Here is an 18,689-nt window from a genome sequence, read left to right as displayed (position 1 = left end):
GTAGCAATTGACAAAAAGGTCCGATCGTCTACATACGAAAACCGAATACATCGTGTTCCCCATCGTATATGTGGAGAGCTTTCTCTGAGAAAAAGAGAGTGGCATATGAGTGGCTTCATTTGGCAATGGGTGTTAATGTGTGAATACTTTGGCAGGGGAATACATTTTCGGGAAGTTTACAATGGATATTATAAGATAATCAGTGTACGTAAATAAACTTTATGAAACGTTTGCAATCGTTTCGTATTTTCCATAGGAAAAAAACAAAACGAAACATAACCCAAGTTGACCGAACTCGCTGCTTAGTTTCGTTTTGTTTACATTCGTGAGTGCGAACAAAACGAAAAGCGAAAAGTTCTCAACTGAGGAAAAAATCATAGAAAACGAAACCGCACAATACACATTTCAATCATTTGCAAACGTTTGCTGGTTGATTAAAACCTCCACCGTAGTATGTTGATGTTAGCTTAGTGCGCCATTGATTATTTCGCACAACAAACGTTTGCAAACGATTAATTTTTTTCGTTCGTGAATGAAACAACTCGTAACAGCATAGCCGATGTACATTACGGCATTCGTACCGTTTTGTTCTTCTTCAGTTAAAATGTTTGTGGTTTCGTTTTGTTTTGAGAACGAAACGATTCAGAAAATAAAATAGAATCGTTTCGTTAGTTTGCGTTCATTGAAGAGAATGCTTTAGAGAGCAAAAGAGCACCGTTATCTCAAGCTTTTTATCTCAACCTTTGTTTCAATTGATTGCAAAGAAAATTATTTGTAGATTTCTTTTTTTTTAGATTTATTTTGTTTTTATTATCCTGTTTTTTTGTTTTGTTTTTGAAATTTACACATTAAATATGAGATACAAGACAAATATTTTTAAAATATTACAGAAATATCTTTAAGATTTGTGTGTTTTAAGGTAAATAAACATCCTTCTTTGTTTTCGTCGTCTTCTTTATTTGAATACACTTAACAATAATTTTGTTACTTATAAATGTGTGTATGTATATAATTGTGTACATCTTTTGTCTGGGTGTAAACATGGAAAATACTTTAAGGATAACTTTACAACAAAACAAGAAAAAAAACTAAAACAACTTTTTACAACAAAGTTTTTGCCTTGACTTGACAAATATATAAAAAATTAAACATAATTACAGGAAATATGACACCACGGTGGGGGGACAACATAAACAGAAAACATAAAAAATCACTGTCATCACCAATAGTGTCATTATTTACACTTACCGCCAAGTGGCGTGTAGGCAAAAAAAAGAGGCTTCCTTATCTCGTTTTTTTGATTCTGTACAATTATCTAAGAAGTACAATACTGTTTTATTTTTTTGATTCTCTAACAACACAAGTAAATATACAAATAATGTAAATACAAAAAATACAAATACTTAAAGTAACGTAATACTGTTTGTTAGCCGAGCGGAGAACGAACAAACATTTTGTTCGGTTCCCCAGGGAATGTCCCCCCGAAGCTTAGTTGTACAAATTTCATTGTGATGGACCAACATTCACAGTCAGTTGTTTGTCGGGGTATCTTTCATTTATTTTTATTTGCCAAATTTTATTTTCGCTTCTTTAACATTTACTAACACCACGACCACCACACACAACACTTAGTGTTCATTTCTGTTCAGTGTGACCTTAATGATGTTGTTGGACAAAGGACAGGACACAATTTGACAGAATAGTTGGTGTTTTTTTTTCGTTTGTTTGGTTATAGTTTAGAGTTCTGTGTCGGTCTGTAGGACCACAGTCATGGTGCCTCACCTTTTGTCACCGCTTAGTATTACCCCACTTTGGACCATTGCAGTTGGTGGTGTGGCCGATAAGCGTGCCTCAGCATTGTTATGTTGATGATGCTGTTGCTGCTGCTGATGATGATGGTGGTGATGCATCGATGACTGCCGCCGATAGCTGTTGCTGCTTAGACGTCCACCATTTGAGCCATTGACCGCACATGAATTGCTATTATTCAAATGTACCGAGGCCCGATTGTAGTTGTTCGTCGAACGCATTGACATATTTACAATGCTTGTGTCCATCATGCCGGTGGCGGTGGAATGTTGCCGTATTCGAGTTTGCCTTTTGACACACCAACAGCACAGGTATTGATTAAAATGTGCTCGAAATGCTCCAGATACACAATACAATGCCACCGGATTGACACAGGAATTGAGGAAGCTAGATGTGGTGTAATGGAGAACAAAAAAAAAAACAAAATACATAGTAGTAGAAGAGTATAAATGGAATTAGACAACATAAATATGGAACAGAGCAAACAGAGAGCTTATAATACTACACTGGATTACAACAAAATCTATAGAAAGGGAAATCAACGTACATAGGCCAATATTTAGAGAAGCGATTGATGATAAGACCTATTTATTAATCGTCTACAGGATAAGAGTCGTATTGTAAAGGGTAGAAGGCTTTTCAGAGGTCTCCTTGGGTTATGAGTGGTTTCCCTTTATATAGTCATCTGAAAAAGCCTTCTCTAGAATAGAAGACTTCTCAAAAAATCTTCTCTAGAATAGAAGACCTCTCAAATAGTCTTCTGTGTAACAGAACACCTCTACAATGGCCTTCTCTGTTACAGAAGACCTCTCCAATGTTCGTCTCGAGAATAGAAGGCCTTTAAAAAGGTCTTCTCTAGAAAAGAAAAATCTCAAAATTTTTTTCTAGAATAGAGGACCTCTCAAATTGACTTCTGTGTAAGAGAACACTTCTGCAGTGATCTTCTCTGTAACAGAAGATCTCTCCAATGGTATCTCTAGAACAGAAGGCCTCTCAAATGGTCTTCTCTAGAATAGAAAACATCTCAAAAAATTTTCTCTAGAATAGAAGACCTCTCACATAGTCTTCTCTAGAATGACCCCTCATAAAATCTTCTCTAGAATAGAAGGCCTCCCAAATAGTCTTCTGTGTAACAGAACACCTCCCCAATGGTCTTGTCTGTAACAGAAGACCTCTCCCATAGTCTCTAGATTAGAAGACCTCTCAAGTGGCCCTCTCTAGAAAATAAGACCTCTCAAAAAGTCTTCTTTTGAACAAAAGATCTCTTAAATGGTCTTGTCTATAACAGAAGACCTCTCAACAGTCTTCTGTGTAACAGAACACCTGTCTAATGGTATTATCTGCAACAGAAGACCTATCCAATGTTCGTCTCTAGAATAGAAGACCTCTCAAATGGTCTTCACCAGAATAGAAGGCATCTCAAATGGTCTTCTCTAGAATAGCAGAGCTCTCAAATGGTTTTCATCTCAAGGCCTTTCAAACGGTCTTTTCTAGAAAAGAAACATCTCAAAATTGTTTCTCCAGAATAGAAGACCTCTCAAATAGGCTTCTGTGTAACAGAATACCTCTGCAATTGTTTTCTCTGTAACAGAAGATCTCTCCAATGGTCGTCTCTAGAATAGAAGTCCTCTCAATAGTCTTCTGTGTAACAGAACACCTGTCCAATGGTCTTGTCTCTAACAGAAGACCTCTCCAGTATTCATCTCTAGAATAGAAGACCTCTCAAATGGCATTCTCTAGAATAGAAAGCATCTCAAATAGTCTTCTCTAGAATAGAAGACCTCCACCCCTGTAACAGAAGACCTCTTCAAAGGTCTTTTCTCTAACAGAAGACCTCTCCAATAGCCTCTCAAATGGTATTCTCTAGAAAAGAAGATCTCTCAAATGGTCTTCTCTACAACAGAAGACGTCTCCATTAGTCGTCTCTGTAACAAAAGACACCTGAAATGGTCTTCTCTAAAATAGATGACCTCCCAAATCTTCTCCTCTCAAGTGAACTTTTCTAGAAAACAAGACCTCTCAAGTGGTCTTCTCTAGAAAGGAAGTCCTCTCAAATTATTTTTTCTGTAACAGAAGACCTTTCCAATGGTGTTCTCTAGAATCGAAGACCACTTCAATGGTCTTCTCTGCAGCAGAAGACCTCTCCAAGGGTCTTCTCTAGAATATAAGAACTCTGCCATGGTCTTCTTTAGAATATAACATCTCTCCAATAGTCTTCTCTAAAATAGAAAACCTCCCAAATGGTCTTCTCTAGAAAAGAAGATCCCTCTAATGGGTCTGTTTAGAATAGAAGACTCGAATCGAAGAATCGAATACCTCTCAAATTGACTTTTCTTGAGGAGAAGACATCATAAGGGTTATTATTCAGAGTATAACACCTCATAATTTTCCTGAGGATTCCAGTCGTATAGTGTTCATTTGCTGTTCCCTCACCCTCATTAAATTCTTTTTTTCCCCGAAAAATGTTTGTTGTGTGTAATTCCCACCCTCCCCCAATCTCTCTCCAGTCATCAATACCTAATGTGGCAATTCAAGGTGAATTGCTTTGCAGTCCATGAATGAAACGTGTGCGAAATGAAAGACATGGAATGTCCAGAGAATGATAACAAGTATCGTTGGTCGGTCGGTCGGCCTTATTACGTTAATTTGTTGGCAATCATTTTGAAGGTGCCTCGTTTCGATTCGGTTCAACGATTTAATAATACTTAATTAGCAAACAATACAGGCTACATATCACTAAAACAACAACAACAGCAACAACAACAATTCGGATACTTACTACGTGCAGAAGCCGATAATGCGTATGGTGTGCCAGAAATCATCGAAATCCTCACGGCTTGTCGGATTCAAATGGAACCATAATTCAAACAAATGATAGGGAAAGAAACAAATAAAAAACACTGCAAGCAGACAAGAAGGAAAAAGAGAGAGAGGGGAAAGAGATGAAGAAAAAAGAGAAGATAAAAACAAATGAAATGTTTCTATAAAACGGTATTTAGCAGTTAAAGATAAACTAAACTAAGGCTAGGCATCAATAACCGATGCTGTGGCTGTTTGGAATCATCATCAACAACATCGTTGTCCACATGACATTGTCCATGAAATGAATGGATAGATGGATGGATGGTTGCTTGGTTGAGATATGCCAAGACAGCAAATCACATCATGGCTGTCATTCTCATCATGATGGCGGTAGTGGTGGTGTGGGCAACACTTAATGTCAAGAATGGTGGTTTTTCTTTCAACTTCGTTGTCACAACAATGTTACATTTGATGTCTGCTAGAGAGATGGATGCTTGTTTCGGACCAATGTCAACTGCACACTCCGACAACAATATTTTGCTATCATTATTAACCATTATCCCCACTACTGTTTCGCCACCACCACCACCTCCCGCTTTGCTAGGTGAACTCCTCGTTCATACAATCACAGCTTTATCTTCATCATTTTCAACTTACCCACCACAAATGCCACAACCATGCGGGCCACATAACGTCGTGCCCGTACTTGTGAACGACTTTGCATGCTCAATGTTTCGCCGGGCATTTCACGGGCGCTGACATGTAAACGCTGGGCCATCATCAGATACAAAACTCCAATTATGAACAGCGGCAGAATGTAGTAGACAAAGGCCTTTGTCACCACCACATATCTGTAAAAAAAGAAGAAGGCCAAAAATGAAAATAAAAATAGATAAACAAGTTGGACACAACAAATTGGTACAGAGGGAATAAATGAAAAGCAACAATAACAGCAAAAGTTTTTGTTTGTTTTTGAATGAATATCGTTTTTGGTGTAAAATAAAGTGGTTAAAAATGAGGGTAAGAGACTTTTAAAATAATGCCAGTGCCTAGAGGTTAGATTTATAAGACTAAGGGACCAGTTAAAGATGTGTTCTTTTTTAGAGAAGAAGCTTTAATTGGACTTCTGTTCAATGGCGGACCGTTTAGCCAATTTTCTATTTTACAGAAAACCTGTTGCAGGTCTTCTATTCTATGAAAGACTGTTTTAGAAGTAGTTGGTTCTCTAGAAGGCCCTTTAAGAGATTACTTATTTTTTGTTCTGTAGAAGACCGTTTAAATGGGTTCCTGTTCTTTAAGGAGTATACTATTCTATAGCAAACCCTAAAAATGTTATTAAAGGGACTTCTATTCTACAAAAGATCCTTTGAAAGGTCTTCTATAGAAAAGAAGATCTTTCAAGGACCTTCTATTCTATAGCAGAACCTTTAAAAGATCCTTGAAAAGGAAGTATATTTTATGGAAAACTCTTTAATAAGTCTTATATTCTAAAGAAGACTTTTTACTCCAAAAAAAATACCCTTTTATGAAGACCCTTTTGAAGTCTTTTTATGTTGAAGATCCTGTATTATCCTTTAAGTGAGCCGCTATTCTATAGAAAAGTTCTTCTTTTCTATGGAAAAACTCAAGAGCTCTTCCATTCTAAAGAAGACCTTTAAATAGGTTATCCTATCTATAAACTACCTTTTATGGGATATTTTATTGGATTGAAGACCCTTTGCGAGGTATTCTATTCTGTAAAAATTCTTTAGAAGAACTTCTATTCAATAGAAGACCATTTAAGAGATGTACTGCTCGATGGAAGATCGTCTTGGAGGTCTTCTATTCGATATAAGACTCTTTATGAGGTCTTCTAACCAATAGACGACAGTTTATGATGTGTTATATTCAATAGAAGGCCCTTAAGAGAGGTAGAAGACACAAGAAGTGCATTTCTACTTCATAGAATACCCCACAAAATGAGTTCTATTCGATAAGAGACAATTTACCAGGTCTCAAATTTGATAAGAGACCTTTTAAGAGGTCTTCTATTCAATGGAATACCTTTTAGGAGGTGGTCTGTCCGATAGACGACCTTATATGAAGTCTTCAATTCGACAGAAGACCCTTTAATAGCTCTTCAGTTCGATGTAAGACCATTTAGGAGGTCTTCTATTCAATAGAAGACCCTTGAAAAGGTCTTGTATTTCATAGAACAGCCTGTATTTGGTCTTATTGTTCATTGAAGACCCTTTAAGAGGCCTTCGATTGATTGTAAGACCCTTTAGACGGTCTTTCATGAGATAGAAGATGCTTTAGGAGGTTTTCTATTCTATAGAACACACATTAAGAGGTTTTTTATTCTATAGAAGACCTTTTATGAGGTCTCCTTTTTGACAGAATATCCTCTATGAAGCCTTTTATTAGATGGAAGACCATTTAGGAAGACCTTTGTTAGATGGAAGGCCCTTTAGGAGTTTTTCTCTTCAATAGGAGACCCTTTATCAGGTATTTTATACCACAAATTCGCCTTTAAGAGGTCTTGTGTTCAATAAGCCTCCTACGGAGGTCTTCTATTCTATAGAAGACTGCTACGGAGGTCTTCTATTCTATAGAAGACTGCTACGGAGGTCTTCGATTCTATAGAAGACTGCTACGGAGGTCTTCTATTCTATAGAAGCCTCCTACGGAGGTTTTCTATTCTATAGAAGCCTCCTACGGAGGTCTTCTATTCTATAGAAGCCTCCTATGGAGGTTTTCTATTCTATAGAAGCCTCCTACGGAGGTCTTCTATTCTATAGAAGCCTCCTACGAAGGTCTTCTATTCTATAGAAGCCTCCTACGGAGGTCTTCTATTCTATAGAGGCCTCCTACGGAGGTCTTCTATTCTATAGAAGCCTCCTACGAAGGTCTTCTATTCTATAGAAGCCTCCTACGAAGGTCTTCTATTCTATAGAAGCCTCCTACGAAGGTCTGCTATTCTATAGAGGCCTCCTACGAAGGTCTTCTATTCTATAGAAGCCTTCTACAGAGGTCTTCTATTCTATAGAAGCCTCCTATGGAAGTCTTCTATTCTATAGAAGCCTCCTACGGAGGTTTTCTATTCTATAGAAGCCTCCTACGGAGGTCTTCTATTCTATAGAAGCATCCTACGGGGGTCTGCTATTCTTCTATTCTATACTAGCCTCCTACGGAGGTCTTCTATTCTATAGGAGCCTCCTACGGAGGTTTTCTCTTTTATAGAAGCCTCCTACGGAGGTCTGCTATTCTACAGAAGCCTCCTACGGAGGTTTTCTATTCTATAGGAGCCTCCTACGGAGGTTTTCTATTCTATAGAAGGCTCCTACGGAGGTCTTCTATTCTATAGAGGCCTCCTACGGAGGTCTTCTATTCTATAGAGGCCTCCTACGGAGGTCTTCTATTCTATAGAAGCCTCCTACGGATGTCTTCAATTCTATAGGAGCCTCCTACGGAGGTCTTCTATTCTATCGAAGCCTCCTACGGAGGTCTTCTATTCTATAGAGGCCTCCTACGGAGGTCTTCTATTCTATAGAAGCCTCCTACGGAGGTCTTCTATTCTATAGAAGTCTACTAGGCAGGTCTTCTATTCTAGGGAGGCCTCCTAGGGAGGTCTTCTTTTCTATAGAAGCCTCCTAGGGAGGTCTTCTATTCTATAGAAGCCTCCTAGGGAGGTCTTCTATTTTATAGAAGCCTCCTAGGGAGGTCTTCTATTCTATAGAAGCCTCCTAGGGAGATCTTCTATTCTATAGAAGCCTCCTACTGAGGTACCTCTTTAAGTGGTCTTCTGTTTCCTAAAATACCCTCTATGAAGTCTTCATTTCGATAGAATACCCTTTAAGATGTCTTCCATTCTATAGAAGCCTTTAGGAGGTCTTCTATTTTATAGAAAGTCCTTAAAAATGTTTCCAGTTCAATAGACAACCTTTTGGGATTTCTTCCATTCGATAGAAACCGCGTGATGAGATCTTCTAGTAAATATAAGACCAATTAAGGTGTATTCTATTCGATAAACGACCCTCTAAAAAATCTTCTGTTCTGTAGAATACTCTTTAAGACGTCTTCTATTAGATAAAGAACCCTTCTCCATTCGATAGAACGCCCTATAAGAGATCTTCTATTCTCTGAAAGACTTTTTAAGAGGACTTTTATTCGATAGAAGAGGGTCCACTAGATGTACTCCAATCGATACAAAGAGGTTTTATTTTCGACAGAAGACCCCATAAGGAGTTTTCTATCAGATAGAAGATCCTTCAAGAGGACTTCTATTAGTCGTCTGTTCGGGAGAAGGCCCTTTGAAAAGCCTTCTATTCTAGTAGCCATTTTTTTCATTGGAAAACCGTTTAAGAGGTCGTCTCTTCTATGGAAGACTCGTTTCAGTTTTACATAAGACCCTCTTAATGGGTTCTTGTTAATTAGAAAATTATTTATATTATTTTTTTCCAAGGTTATTGGCAATTTTGTTACCCACTCTGGCAAACAGATTCTGTGGTGAGGTAACACACATACGAGTACACCCCTCAAAAAAAAATTGTTCACAATTTTGCAGTGTAAAACAAATTGCGTGTATTTTCTTCTTCATGTTGTAGCTACTGTTGTTGTTGCTGCTGCTGTCCTCCATATTTGTCTACAAAATAGTGTTATATAACAAACAAATGACTATTTTTTGTGCTGCAGTTAATAATAGAGCTCATAATTTTTGGCTTGGCTTGGCACGGCATGTACTGTGCTGAGTTTTGATTGCAAAAGATAAGGCACGCAATTTTCGGTGTTTCACAAGAAAAAAAATGAAATATATTTTTTTAATTAAAAAATTCTAGGATCGGAAAATCTGTGAGAACATGTAGAAATTTTGAATTTTAAAAATATTTATTTTCCCATTAAACATTACGTGACCACATCTTCTCTCGCCACCTCCATACTCACCTTGTATAGACTTCAAGATTTGTACGATTTTCCCCGAATGGTGAGCAGACAATTATTGTCAGATTTGTGCTAATGTCAATGTACTGCAGATTGGACATTACCAGCGAGGGTGCGGCAAATATTATGGCCAAAAGCCAAATCATTGTGGCCGTGATTACTGTCAACGGTTTTGTCTGCAAGGTAATTTGGAAAGGTAGATGAATTAGACAAGAAGTTAGTGATGATGCTGCGACTGACTGTCATTCATCCATGCATTCTTTGGCAGGAGGGGAGGCATTTCATAGATATACATACCTGTAATTTACGCAGTGGATTAACAATGGCACAATAACGTTCACCCGATAATGCGGTCAGCGTAAAGACTGATACACCAATTGAAACGTCTTTAAAAAATTCTGTAATTTGACACATGCTCTTGCCAAATGTCCAACTGTCTTGGGTGTACACCAATATGGCCAATGGAACACAAACAATTATAACTAGGAGATCGGCCAGGGCCAGGGAAAGTATGTAACTGCAAAAAAAGAGAAGGAGGATGAGGGGTTATTTAAGAATTTATAACATTTTATAGAATACAAAATACTAAGAAAACTGAAATGATCTGATCAAAAGATATGTCATTCTTAACTCTTCTGAACGACATTCCATTGCTCATACGCCGACATGAACACACAAAATATGAATCCTCCTATCCTATATTTCTTTTCTTTTTTTGAAACAAATGAAATGTCTATTTGTTTCCTTTCAATTTCTCCTCGACAAATAATTCTTTAAAAACAGAATAAAATAAATGAATGTGCATTTAACCGGAAATGGGCATTCAATCAGCAAAATTTGTTTGCAAAAATACTTTCGGAGTTTTTCCTTCGAATGGAGCACACATTCTTCCAGATGATATTTTGTTCTAACCACATCCGAAACGCCTTAGGGGAAATGCCTTATTTATAGAATAGAAATAGAAAATTGATAGAAGCAGAAAGGAAAGGAAAAGAAAAATTAAATTTTCAATTGAATTTCCCTCTCTTCCTGGTATGAGATCCTTGGATAAAACATCCACCCGTACCAGTTATTCGCACAAATCAAGCAAAAATAAGTGAATGCCAACGTTATGATTGATTATTAGTTTCCTGTTTCCCTATCAATGGGGGGTAACAGGATGGTCAAGATAAAGAGTTATTTCATATGGTCTAGGAGGACTTTGGGAGGAAACGAATGGACACTTTTATAAATTGCCAATATTACCCCTTTTAAATTGAGTTATGTGTTGATGGGAATATGGAATGTAAAAAGAAAACTGGATAATGGTTGGCATAATCAATAGCAACTCCAAGAATGAGACAACTACGATATCCATTAGGTGCTCTCAAAAAAGATTTTCTTTAAAAATGCCAAAAATACATCTTATAATCTTCTATTAGCAGAGGTCGTCTTACAATTCGATATTTCAGGAAAATAAGTCTTGGAATAATTCTTTGATTTCTATGGATTTTCGATCAGAAAGACTTATTCAAAGAATAAGCTCTATATTTTTTGAAATTCTGTGACAAGATCTTATAGTCTTTGTTTAAAAAGGTCTCTTGGTCTTCTAAAAAAAAATCTCAAGGCCTTCTCTGAGATTTCCATTTGGTCGACCTGCTGATCTTCTATGAAAAAACTTCTAGTCTTTTACGAGAAGACTTAATGGCCCTCTTTGAAGGAACCTCTAGTTCCTCCATGAGAAGACCTTCTGGTTTTCTATTAGAAACATCGGGAGACCTATTGATCCTGTAAGAAAAGACCTCCAGGTCTTGTAGGAGAAGATCAATGAACCTTTGGTCTTCTATGAAAATGCCTTTTTGTTTTCTATGAGATGATCTCTTATGTTTTCTTTGGGAAGATCACCCAGGTCTTCTATGGGAAGACCTTCTGGTTTTCTACGAGAAGACCTGCTGTTCTTCTATGACACGACCTTTGGGTCTTTTATGAGAGTAACTATTGATTATCTACAAGAAATCCTCTGGATCTTTAAACGAAAACGTCATAGTCTGCTACGAGAAGACCAATTTGTTTTCTATGAGAAGTCCTCCAGGTCCAAACCTGGGGGTTTCCATTATCTCCTGGTCTTATATAAGAAGACCTCCTGGTCTTGCATGAAAATACCTCCCGGTCTTCTATGAGAATACCTCCTGGTCTTCGGTGAGAAGATCTTCTGTTTTTCTATGAGAATTCTGCTGCCTTTCCATGATAAGGCCAATTGGGGGTTTGTTAGAAGACCAATAGGTCTGTTCGAAGAAGAACTAAGAGATTTTTGCTAAAGAGCAGGAGAAATTCTTATAGAGGACCAGAAGGTCTTCGCAAAGAAAACCAGAAGCTCTTCAAAGACTTGGAGTTCTGGGAGGTATTCTTGTAGAGGATCAATAGCTTTTCCGATAGAAGACCACACCTTCTTCTCAGAGATGAGTAGAAGGCCATCTGGGAAGGTATTCTCATGAAATAGCTAATGGTCTTCTCATAGAAATGCAGGAGGTGCTCTCATGAAAGGGCCGCCGGTTTTCTTAATCAAAGCTAGGAGGTCTTCTTATGAAAAACCGTGAGATCTTCTTATAGAAGAAAACGAGTCCTGCTCGTAAAAGACTAGGATGTGTTCTCATGGAAGAGCAGAAGGCCTTCTTACGGAAGTCCAGAAGGCTTCGGATGGAAAACAATGAGGTCTTCTCATGGAAGACCTGGACCGTTTCTCATAGAAGACAAAAGAGGTATTCTCAGGGAAGAGCAGAAGGCATTCTTGTTGAAAACCAGGAGAATTTTTTATGGAAGAGCAACAGGTCGTCTTATGGAAAACCATGAGGTCTTCTTATGAAAGATCCGAAGGACGTCTCATAGAAGAGCTGGTAGAAGACAAGGAGGCTTTTCATGGAAGACCAGATGGACGTCTCATAGAAAACCTGAGAGAAGACAAGGAGGTCTTCTCATGGAACAGCAGCAGATTCTCTTAAGGATAGCCAGTAAGTTTTCTCATGAAAGACTAGGCGGCCTTCGCATGGAAACCTTAAGGTCTTCTCGTGGAGGATCTATAGGCCTTCCCACGGAAAACCAGGATGCCTTCTCATTGAAGACCAGGAGGTCTTCTCGTAAAGGACGTGGAGTTCATGGAAGACAAGAATGTCTTTTAACAGAAGAGCCGCAGATCTTCTCTGAGAAGACCTCCTGGTCTTCTATTAGCATACCTCCTGGTCTTCATCTTCCATGAGAAGACGGGTCTTCTTAAGGTTAGCTGCTGCTCCTACATGAGAAGAACATCTGTTTTATTGAGACGTCCTTCAGGCCTTCCATGAGAAAACCCGCTGCTCTTCCATGAGAAGATTTGTCGCTCTTCCATGAGAGGACTCCTGGCCTTTTAAGCGAAGACCTACTACTGCTCTTTTATGAGAAGACCTCCTGCTCGTTTACCACTTGTTATTAGGGACTTCCATAAGAATAACTACTGATGTAACTCCTGATCTTGTACGAGAAGTCTTCCTAGTCACATATAAGAACACCTCGTGGTCTTCTATGAAAACACCGCCTAGTTTTCTACGAGAAGACCTTCTGGCCTTCTACACGAAGACTTCCGGGTCCTATATGAGAAGACTTGCAATTCTTCGTTGGGAAGACGTCCTGGACTCCATTGAGAAGACCTCCTGGTTTTCTTTGAGAAGAAATCCTGGTCTTCTTTGAGAAGACTTACTGGTCTTCTTTGAAAAGACCTCCTGGTCTTCTTTGAGAAGATTTTCTGGTCTTCTTTAAGAAGACCTCCCGGTCTTCTTAGAGAAAACCTCCTGGTCATCTATAAGAAGACTTGCTACTCTTGTATGAGAAGACCTCTTTGTCTTCTATGAGAAGTATTCGGGTCCCCTATGAAAAGACTTGTTACTGTTCTTTGAGAAGACGTTTTGGTCTTCTTTGAGAAGACCTCCCGGTCTTCTTCGTGAAAACTTCCTGGTCATCTACAAAGAGACTTGGTACTCTTCTTTGAGAAGATCTTCTGGTCTTTTTTGAGAAGATTCTTGGTTTTCTTTGTGAAGATTCTTGGTATTCTTTGGGAATACCTTCTTGTCTTCTATGCGGAGAACTCCTTGTGTTCTACGAGAAGCCCTTTGAAAATCAACGAAACACTCAGATCTTCCACGAGAAGCCGTCCTCATTTATGAGAAAAACACCTGTTCTTCTATGAGAAGACAAATAGGTCTCCTCATAGAAGACGAGGAAAAGACTCCTAGTCCTCTACGAGAAGACTTGATAATCTTCTATGAGAAAACATCTTGATCTTCTTTGAGAAGTTTCTGGGTTTCTACGAGGATACCTTCCGGGAGATATCATTGTCTTCTGCAAGAAGTCCTAATGATCGTCCACCAGAAGACCTCTGGGTCTTTTATTAGGATATCTCCTGATATTCTTCGAGTAAACCTCAGGATCTCCTATGAGCAGACCTCCCTGTTTTCTATAAGATAACCTCATAGTCTCCTCTACAACTACATCTCCTAATCTTTATTTATTTGTCCTTTACGACAGATCTAGAAAGCATTCTTATTGAAAACCAGGAGGACTTTTTGTGGAAGAGCAACAGGTCGTCTTATGGAAAACCATGAGGTCTTCTTATGAAAGATCTGAAGGATCTCTCATAGAAGAGCTGGAAAAAGACAAGGAGGTCTTCTCGTGGAAGACCAGATGGACGTCTCATAGAAGACCTGGAAGAAGACAAGGAGGTATATTCATTAAAAACCAGGAGATCTTCTTATGGAAAAGCAGCAGATCTTGTTAAGGAAAGCCAGCAGGTTTTCTCATGAATGACTATAAGGTTATCACATGGAAAACCTAGAGGTCTTCTCATGGAGCATCTATAGGACTTCTCATGGAAAACCCGAATACCTTTTCATCGAAGACCAGGAGGACCTCTCATACAGGACCAGGAGTTTATGGAAGACAAGAATGTCTTCTAATGAAGAGCCGCAAATCTTCTATGAGAATACCTCCTGGTCTTCTATTAGCTCTCCTGGTCTTGATCTTCCATGAGAAGACGGGCCTTCTTAAGGATAGCTGCTGCTCCTACATGAGAATAACTTCTGTTTTGTTGAGACGTCCATCAGGCCTTCCGTGAGAAAAACCGCTGCTCTCCCATGAGAAGATTTGTCGCTCTTCCATGAGAGGACTCCTGGCCTTTTATGCGAAGACCTGCTGCTGCTCTTTATGAGAAGAGCTCCTGCTCGTTTACAAGAAGTTCTTCTTGACTTTTATGAGGAGACCACTTGTTATTAGGGACTTCTATAAGAATAACTACTGATGTACCTCCTGGTCTTGTACGAGAAGTCCTCCTGGTCACCTATGAGAACACCTCGTGGTCTTCTATGAGAAGACCTCCTGATTTTCTACGGGAAGACCTTCTGACCTTCTTCGCGAAGACTTTCGGGTCCTATATGAGATGGCTTGCTACTCTTCGTTGAGAAGACGTCCTGGTCTTCATTGAGAACACCTCCTGGTTTTCTTTGAGAAGACGTACTGGTCTTCTTTGAAAAGACCCCCTGACCTTCTTTGAGAAGATTTTCTGGTCTTCTTTAAGAATACCTTTCGGTCTTCTTAGAGAAAACCTCCTGGTCATCTATAAGAAGACTTGCTACTCTTGTAGGAGAAGACCTCTTGGTCTTCTATGAGAAGTATTCGGGTACTCTTCTTTTATTAGGGACTTCTATAAGAATAACTACTGATGTACCTCCTGCTGTAGTATGAGAAGACCTTCTGACCTTCTTCGCGAAGACATCCAGGTCCTATATGAGAAGACTTGCTATTTTTCGTTGAGAAGACCTCCTGGTTTTGTTTGGGAAGAAATCCTGGTTTTCTTTGAGAAGACGTACTGGTCTATTTTGAAAAGACCTCCTGGTCTTTTTTGGGAAGACCTCCCGGTCTTCTTCGTGAAAACCTCCTAGTCATCTACAAGAAGACTTGCTACTCTTGTATGAGAAGACCTCTTGGCCTTCTATGAGAAGTATTCGGGTCCTCTTTGAAAAGGCTTGTTACTGTTTTTTGAGAAGACGTTTTGGTCTTCTTTGAGAAGACCTCTCGGTCTTCTTCGTGAAAACTTCCTCGTCATCTACAAGAAGACTTGGTACTCTTCTTTGAGAAGACCTTCTGGTCTTTTTTGAGAAGATTATTGGTTTTCTTTGAGAAGATTCTTGGTATTCTTTGGGAATACTTTCTTGTCTTCTATGCGGAGACATTCTTGTCTTCTACGAGAAGGCCTCCTGAAAATCGACGAGAAACCCTCCTGGTATTATATGAATAAAAAACATCCTGGCCTTCCACGAGAAGCCGTCCTCGTCTAAACACCTGTTCTTCTGTGAGAAGACAAATAGGTCTCCTCATAGAAGACCAGGAAAAGACTCCAAGTCCTTTATGAGAAGACGTGATACTCTTCTATGAGAAAAATACCTTATTTTCTTTGAGAAGTTCCTGGTTTTCTACGAGGATATCCTATGAGAAGACCTCCTTGTTTTCTATAAGATAACCTCCTAGTATCCTCTACAAGGACATCTCCTAGTCTTTATTTGTCCTTTACGACACGATCTAGAAAGCATTCTTATTGAAAACCAGGAGGATTTTTTATGTAAGAGCAACAGGTCTTCTTACGGAAAACCATGAGGTCTTCTTATGAAAGATCTGAAGGACGTCTCGTAGAAGAGCTGGAAAGAGACAAGGAGGTATTCTCGTGGAAGATCAGATGGATGTCTCATAGAAGACCTGAAAGAAGACAAGGAGGTCTTCTCATGGAAAACAAGGAGATCTTCTTATGGAAAAGCAGCAGATCCTCTTAAGGAAAGCCAGCAGGTTTTCTCATGAAAGACTATAAGGTTATCGCATGTAAAACCTAGAGGTCTTCTCATGGAGCATCTATAGAACTTCTCATGGAAAACCAGAATGCCTTCTCATCGAAGACAAGGAGGACCTCTCATACAGGACCAGGAGTTTATGGAAGACAAGAATGTCTTCTAATAGAAGAGCCGCAAATCTTCTATGAGAAGACCTCCTGGTCTTCTATTAGCATACCTCCTGATCTTGATCTTCCTTGAGAATACCTCCTCGTCGTACATGAAAAAAAACCTCCTGATTATCCGTGAGAATACCTACTTGTCTTCTTCCTTAGAGAGACGTCCTTAAGATTTTCTTTGCGAAGACATGCTGCTCTTCCATGAGAAGATGCATGCCGCTCTTCTACAAAAAGATCTCTAGCTCTTAGTGTCTCTCATAAGAATAACTATTGAGGTACCTCCTGGTCTTGTACGACAAGACCTCTTTCTATGAGAAGACCTCGTGATCTTTTGCGAGAAGACCTCTTGGTCTTCTTTGAGAATACATCCTGGTCTTGTAGGAGGAAACCTCCTTGCCTCCTGGTATTCTACGCGAAAACATGCTGACCTTTCACGAGAAGACTTCCTCGTCTTCTATGAGAAAAAAACCCCTGGTCCTCTATGATAAGACCTCCTGGTCTTCATTAAGAAGGTTCCAGCTTTCTACGAGGAGACATCCTGGCAGATCTCCTTGTCTTCGAAAAGAAAACTTAACGATTATCTACGAGAAGACCTACTGGTCTTCTATGAGGAGATCTATTGGTATTTTTTGAGGGGATATCCTGATATTCTTCGAGGAGACCTTCTGGTATTCTTCGAGTAAACTTCACGATATCCTAATACTTCCTTGTTTTCTATGGTCTATGGTCTTCTATACGAAAACTTCTTGGTCCTTTACGAGAGGACCTATAGTTTCACTACAAGAAGAGCTTATTGTCTTCAAAGAGAAACCCATCTTCTTCCGTGAAAGGGCCTATTGATCATATACGAGACGACCACCTGGTCTTCAAAGAAAAACCTTCTTGATCCGTGCGAAGGCCTATTGAACCTTTAGGAGACGACCACCTGGTTTTCCATGAGAAGACCTCTCGTTATTTTTCGAGAAGACCTGATGCTCTTCTGTGAAACGAAATTCTAAGGGAAGATATCCTACTCTTCTGAGGGTTTCGCTGTCTCCTTCTAGAAGACATTCTTTTCTTATATGAGACGAAATTCGGGTCTTCTATGAGAATAACTGTTGATGCTCTACGAGAAGACTTTCTGGTTTTCTATAAAAAATCTCTTGGTCTTGGTTTTCTAACAAATTACCTTTTCGTCTTCTACGAGAAGACTTCCTGGTCTTCCAAGAGAGTACTTGCTGCTCTTCAATGAAAAGGCCTCCTGGTTTTCAACAAAAAGGTCTGCTGCTCTTCCAGGAAATGATCTCATATTTTTCCATAAGAAGACCTCTTGGTTTTCCGTAAGAATACCCTCTGGTCTTCAATGAAAAACATACTGGCATCCTAAGAGAAATGGTACTGGTCTTCTATGGGAGCACCTGTCTCTCCTCTACCACAAGACTAACTGGTATTCCCTGAGGATACCTATAGATGTTCTATAAAATGGTCTTCTAGAAGGTTTTCTATGAAAAGACATCTTGGCCTTCAATGGGAAGACCTTTTGAACTTCTTTGAGAAAACTACTTAGTGTTCTTTGAGGATACCTACCTAGACTTCCGGATTGTCTAAAAGAAAACCTATTTGAGGTCTAAGAGAACAATTCTGTTTTTCTGCGATATGAGCTATTGGTCCTCGTTGGGGATAATACAGTTCCGCAATAAGGGGACTTATGGATAGTGTATGAGAAAATCTACGTGTCTTCTATGAGAAGTCCTTATGGGTTCTACTGTTCTTCTTCCTGAAAATACCTACAAGGAAACCTATTGATGGGAATATTGCTTCTGTATTTGAATACCAATTGTACTTGTCATTAGTTTTCTGTAAAACTATTGAAGTTCTACGAAAGGACCATTTGTCTTTCTGTAAAATAACTTATTGTTCTTCTATGTGAAGGTTCATTCCTTTTGTAGTTCATTTTGCCTTCTTTAAAAATTTCTATCGGACATACATATGGTCATCTACATATAAAGAGGCCTTACAGGGAGCTCAATTCTGTTTCTATGAAAATGTGAAATGAAAACTATTATAATGGTGAAAACTGTCAAATGAAAAAAAATTATAAAGGAAATATTTTTCATTTCAAATTTTCATAGAACAAGAATCCAGCCCCAGAATAGGAAACACTTACACAATTTACTAT

The 18,689-nt window shown here is 38.9% G+C and overlaps 1 protein-coding gene across 2 annotated transcripts in view; it reads right to left on the bottom strand.

Moving 5' to 3' along the window:
- Positions 1-779: 779 nt before the first annotated feature.
- The window catches only part of CCHa2-R (CCHamide-2 receptor), a 109,279-nt gene continuing 91,369 nt past the window's right edge, over positions 780-18,689 (bottom strand). Inside the window, exons 2-6 of one of the 2 annotated variants that reach the window (XM_073988654.1) lie at positions 9,829-10,048; positions 9,535-9,707; positions 5,269-5,462; positions 4,589-4,709; positions 780-2,196 (exon numbers count right to left, since the gene is read on the bottom strand). In XM_073988654.1, coding sequence (XP_073844755.1) covers positions 1,779-2,196; positions 4,589-4,709; positions 5,269-5,462; positions 9,535-9,707; positions 9,829-10,048 — 1,126 coding nt within the window. In that variant the 3' untranslated portion in view covers positions 780-1,778. The remainder of the gene's footprint in view (positions 2,197-4,588; positions 4,710-5,268; positions 5,463-9,534; positions 9,708-9,828; positions 10,049-18,689) is intronic. The other variant, XM_073988653.1, reaches the window with a different exon arrangement.

Source organism: Musca autumnalis, unplaced genomic scaffold (genome assembly GCF_047663935.1).
Source record: "Musca autumnalis isolate F117 unplaced genomic scaffold, ASM4766393v1 scaffold_5, whole genome shotgun sequence".
Classification (NCBI taxonomy): domain Eukaryota; kingdom Metazoa; phylum Arthropoda; class Insecta; order Diptera; family Muscidae; genus Musca; species Musca autumnalis.
The sequence above is the reverse complement of the archived record's forward strand: the minus strand, read 5'-3'. Positions and strand labels throughout refer to the sequence as shown.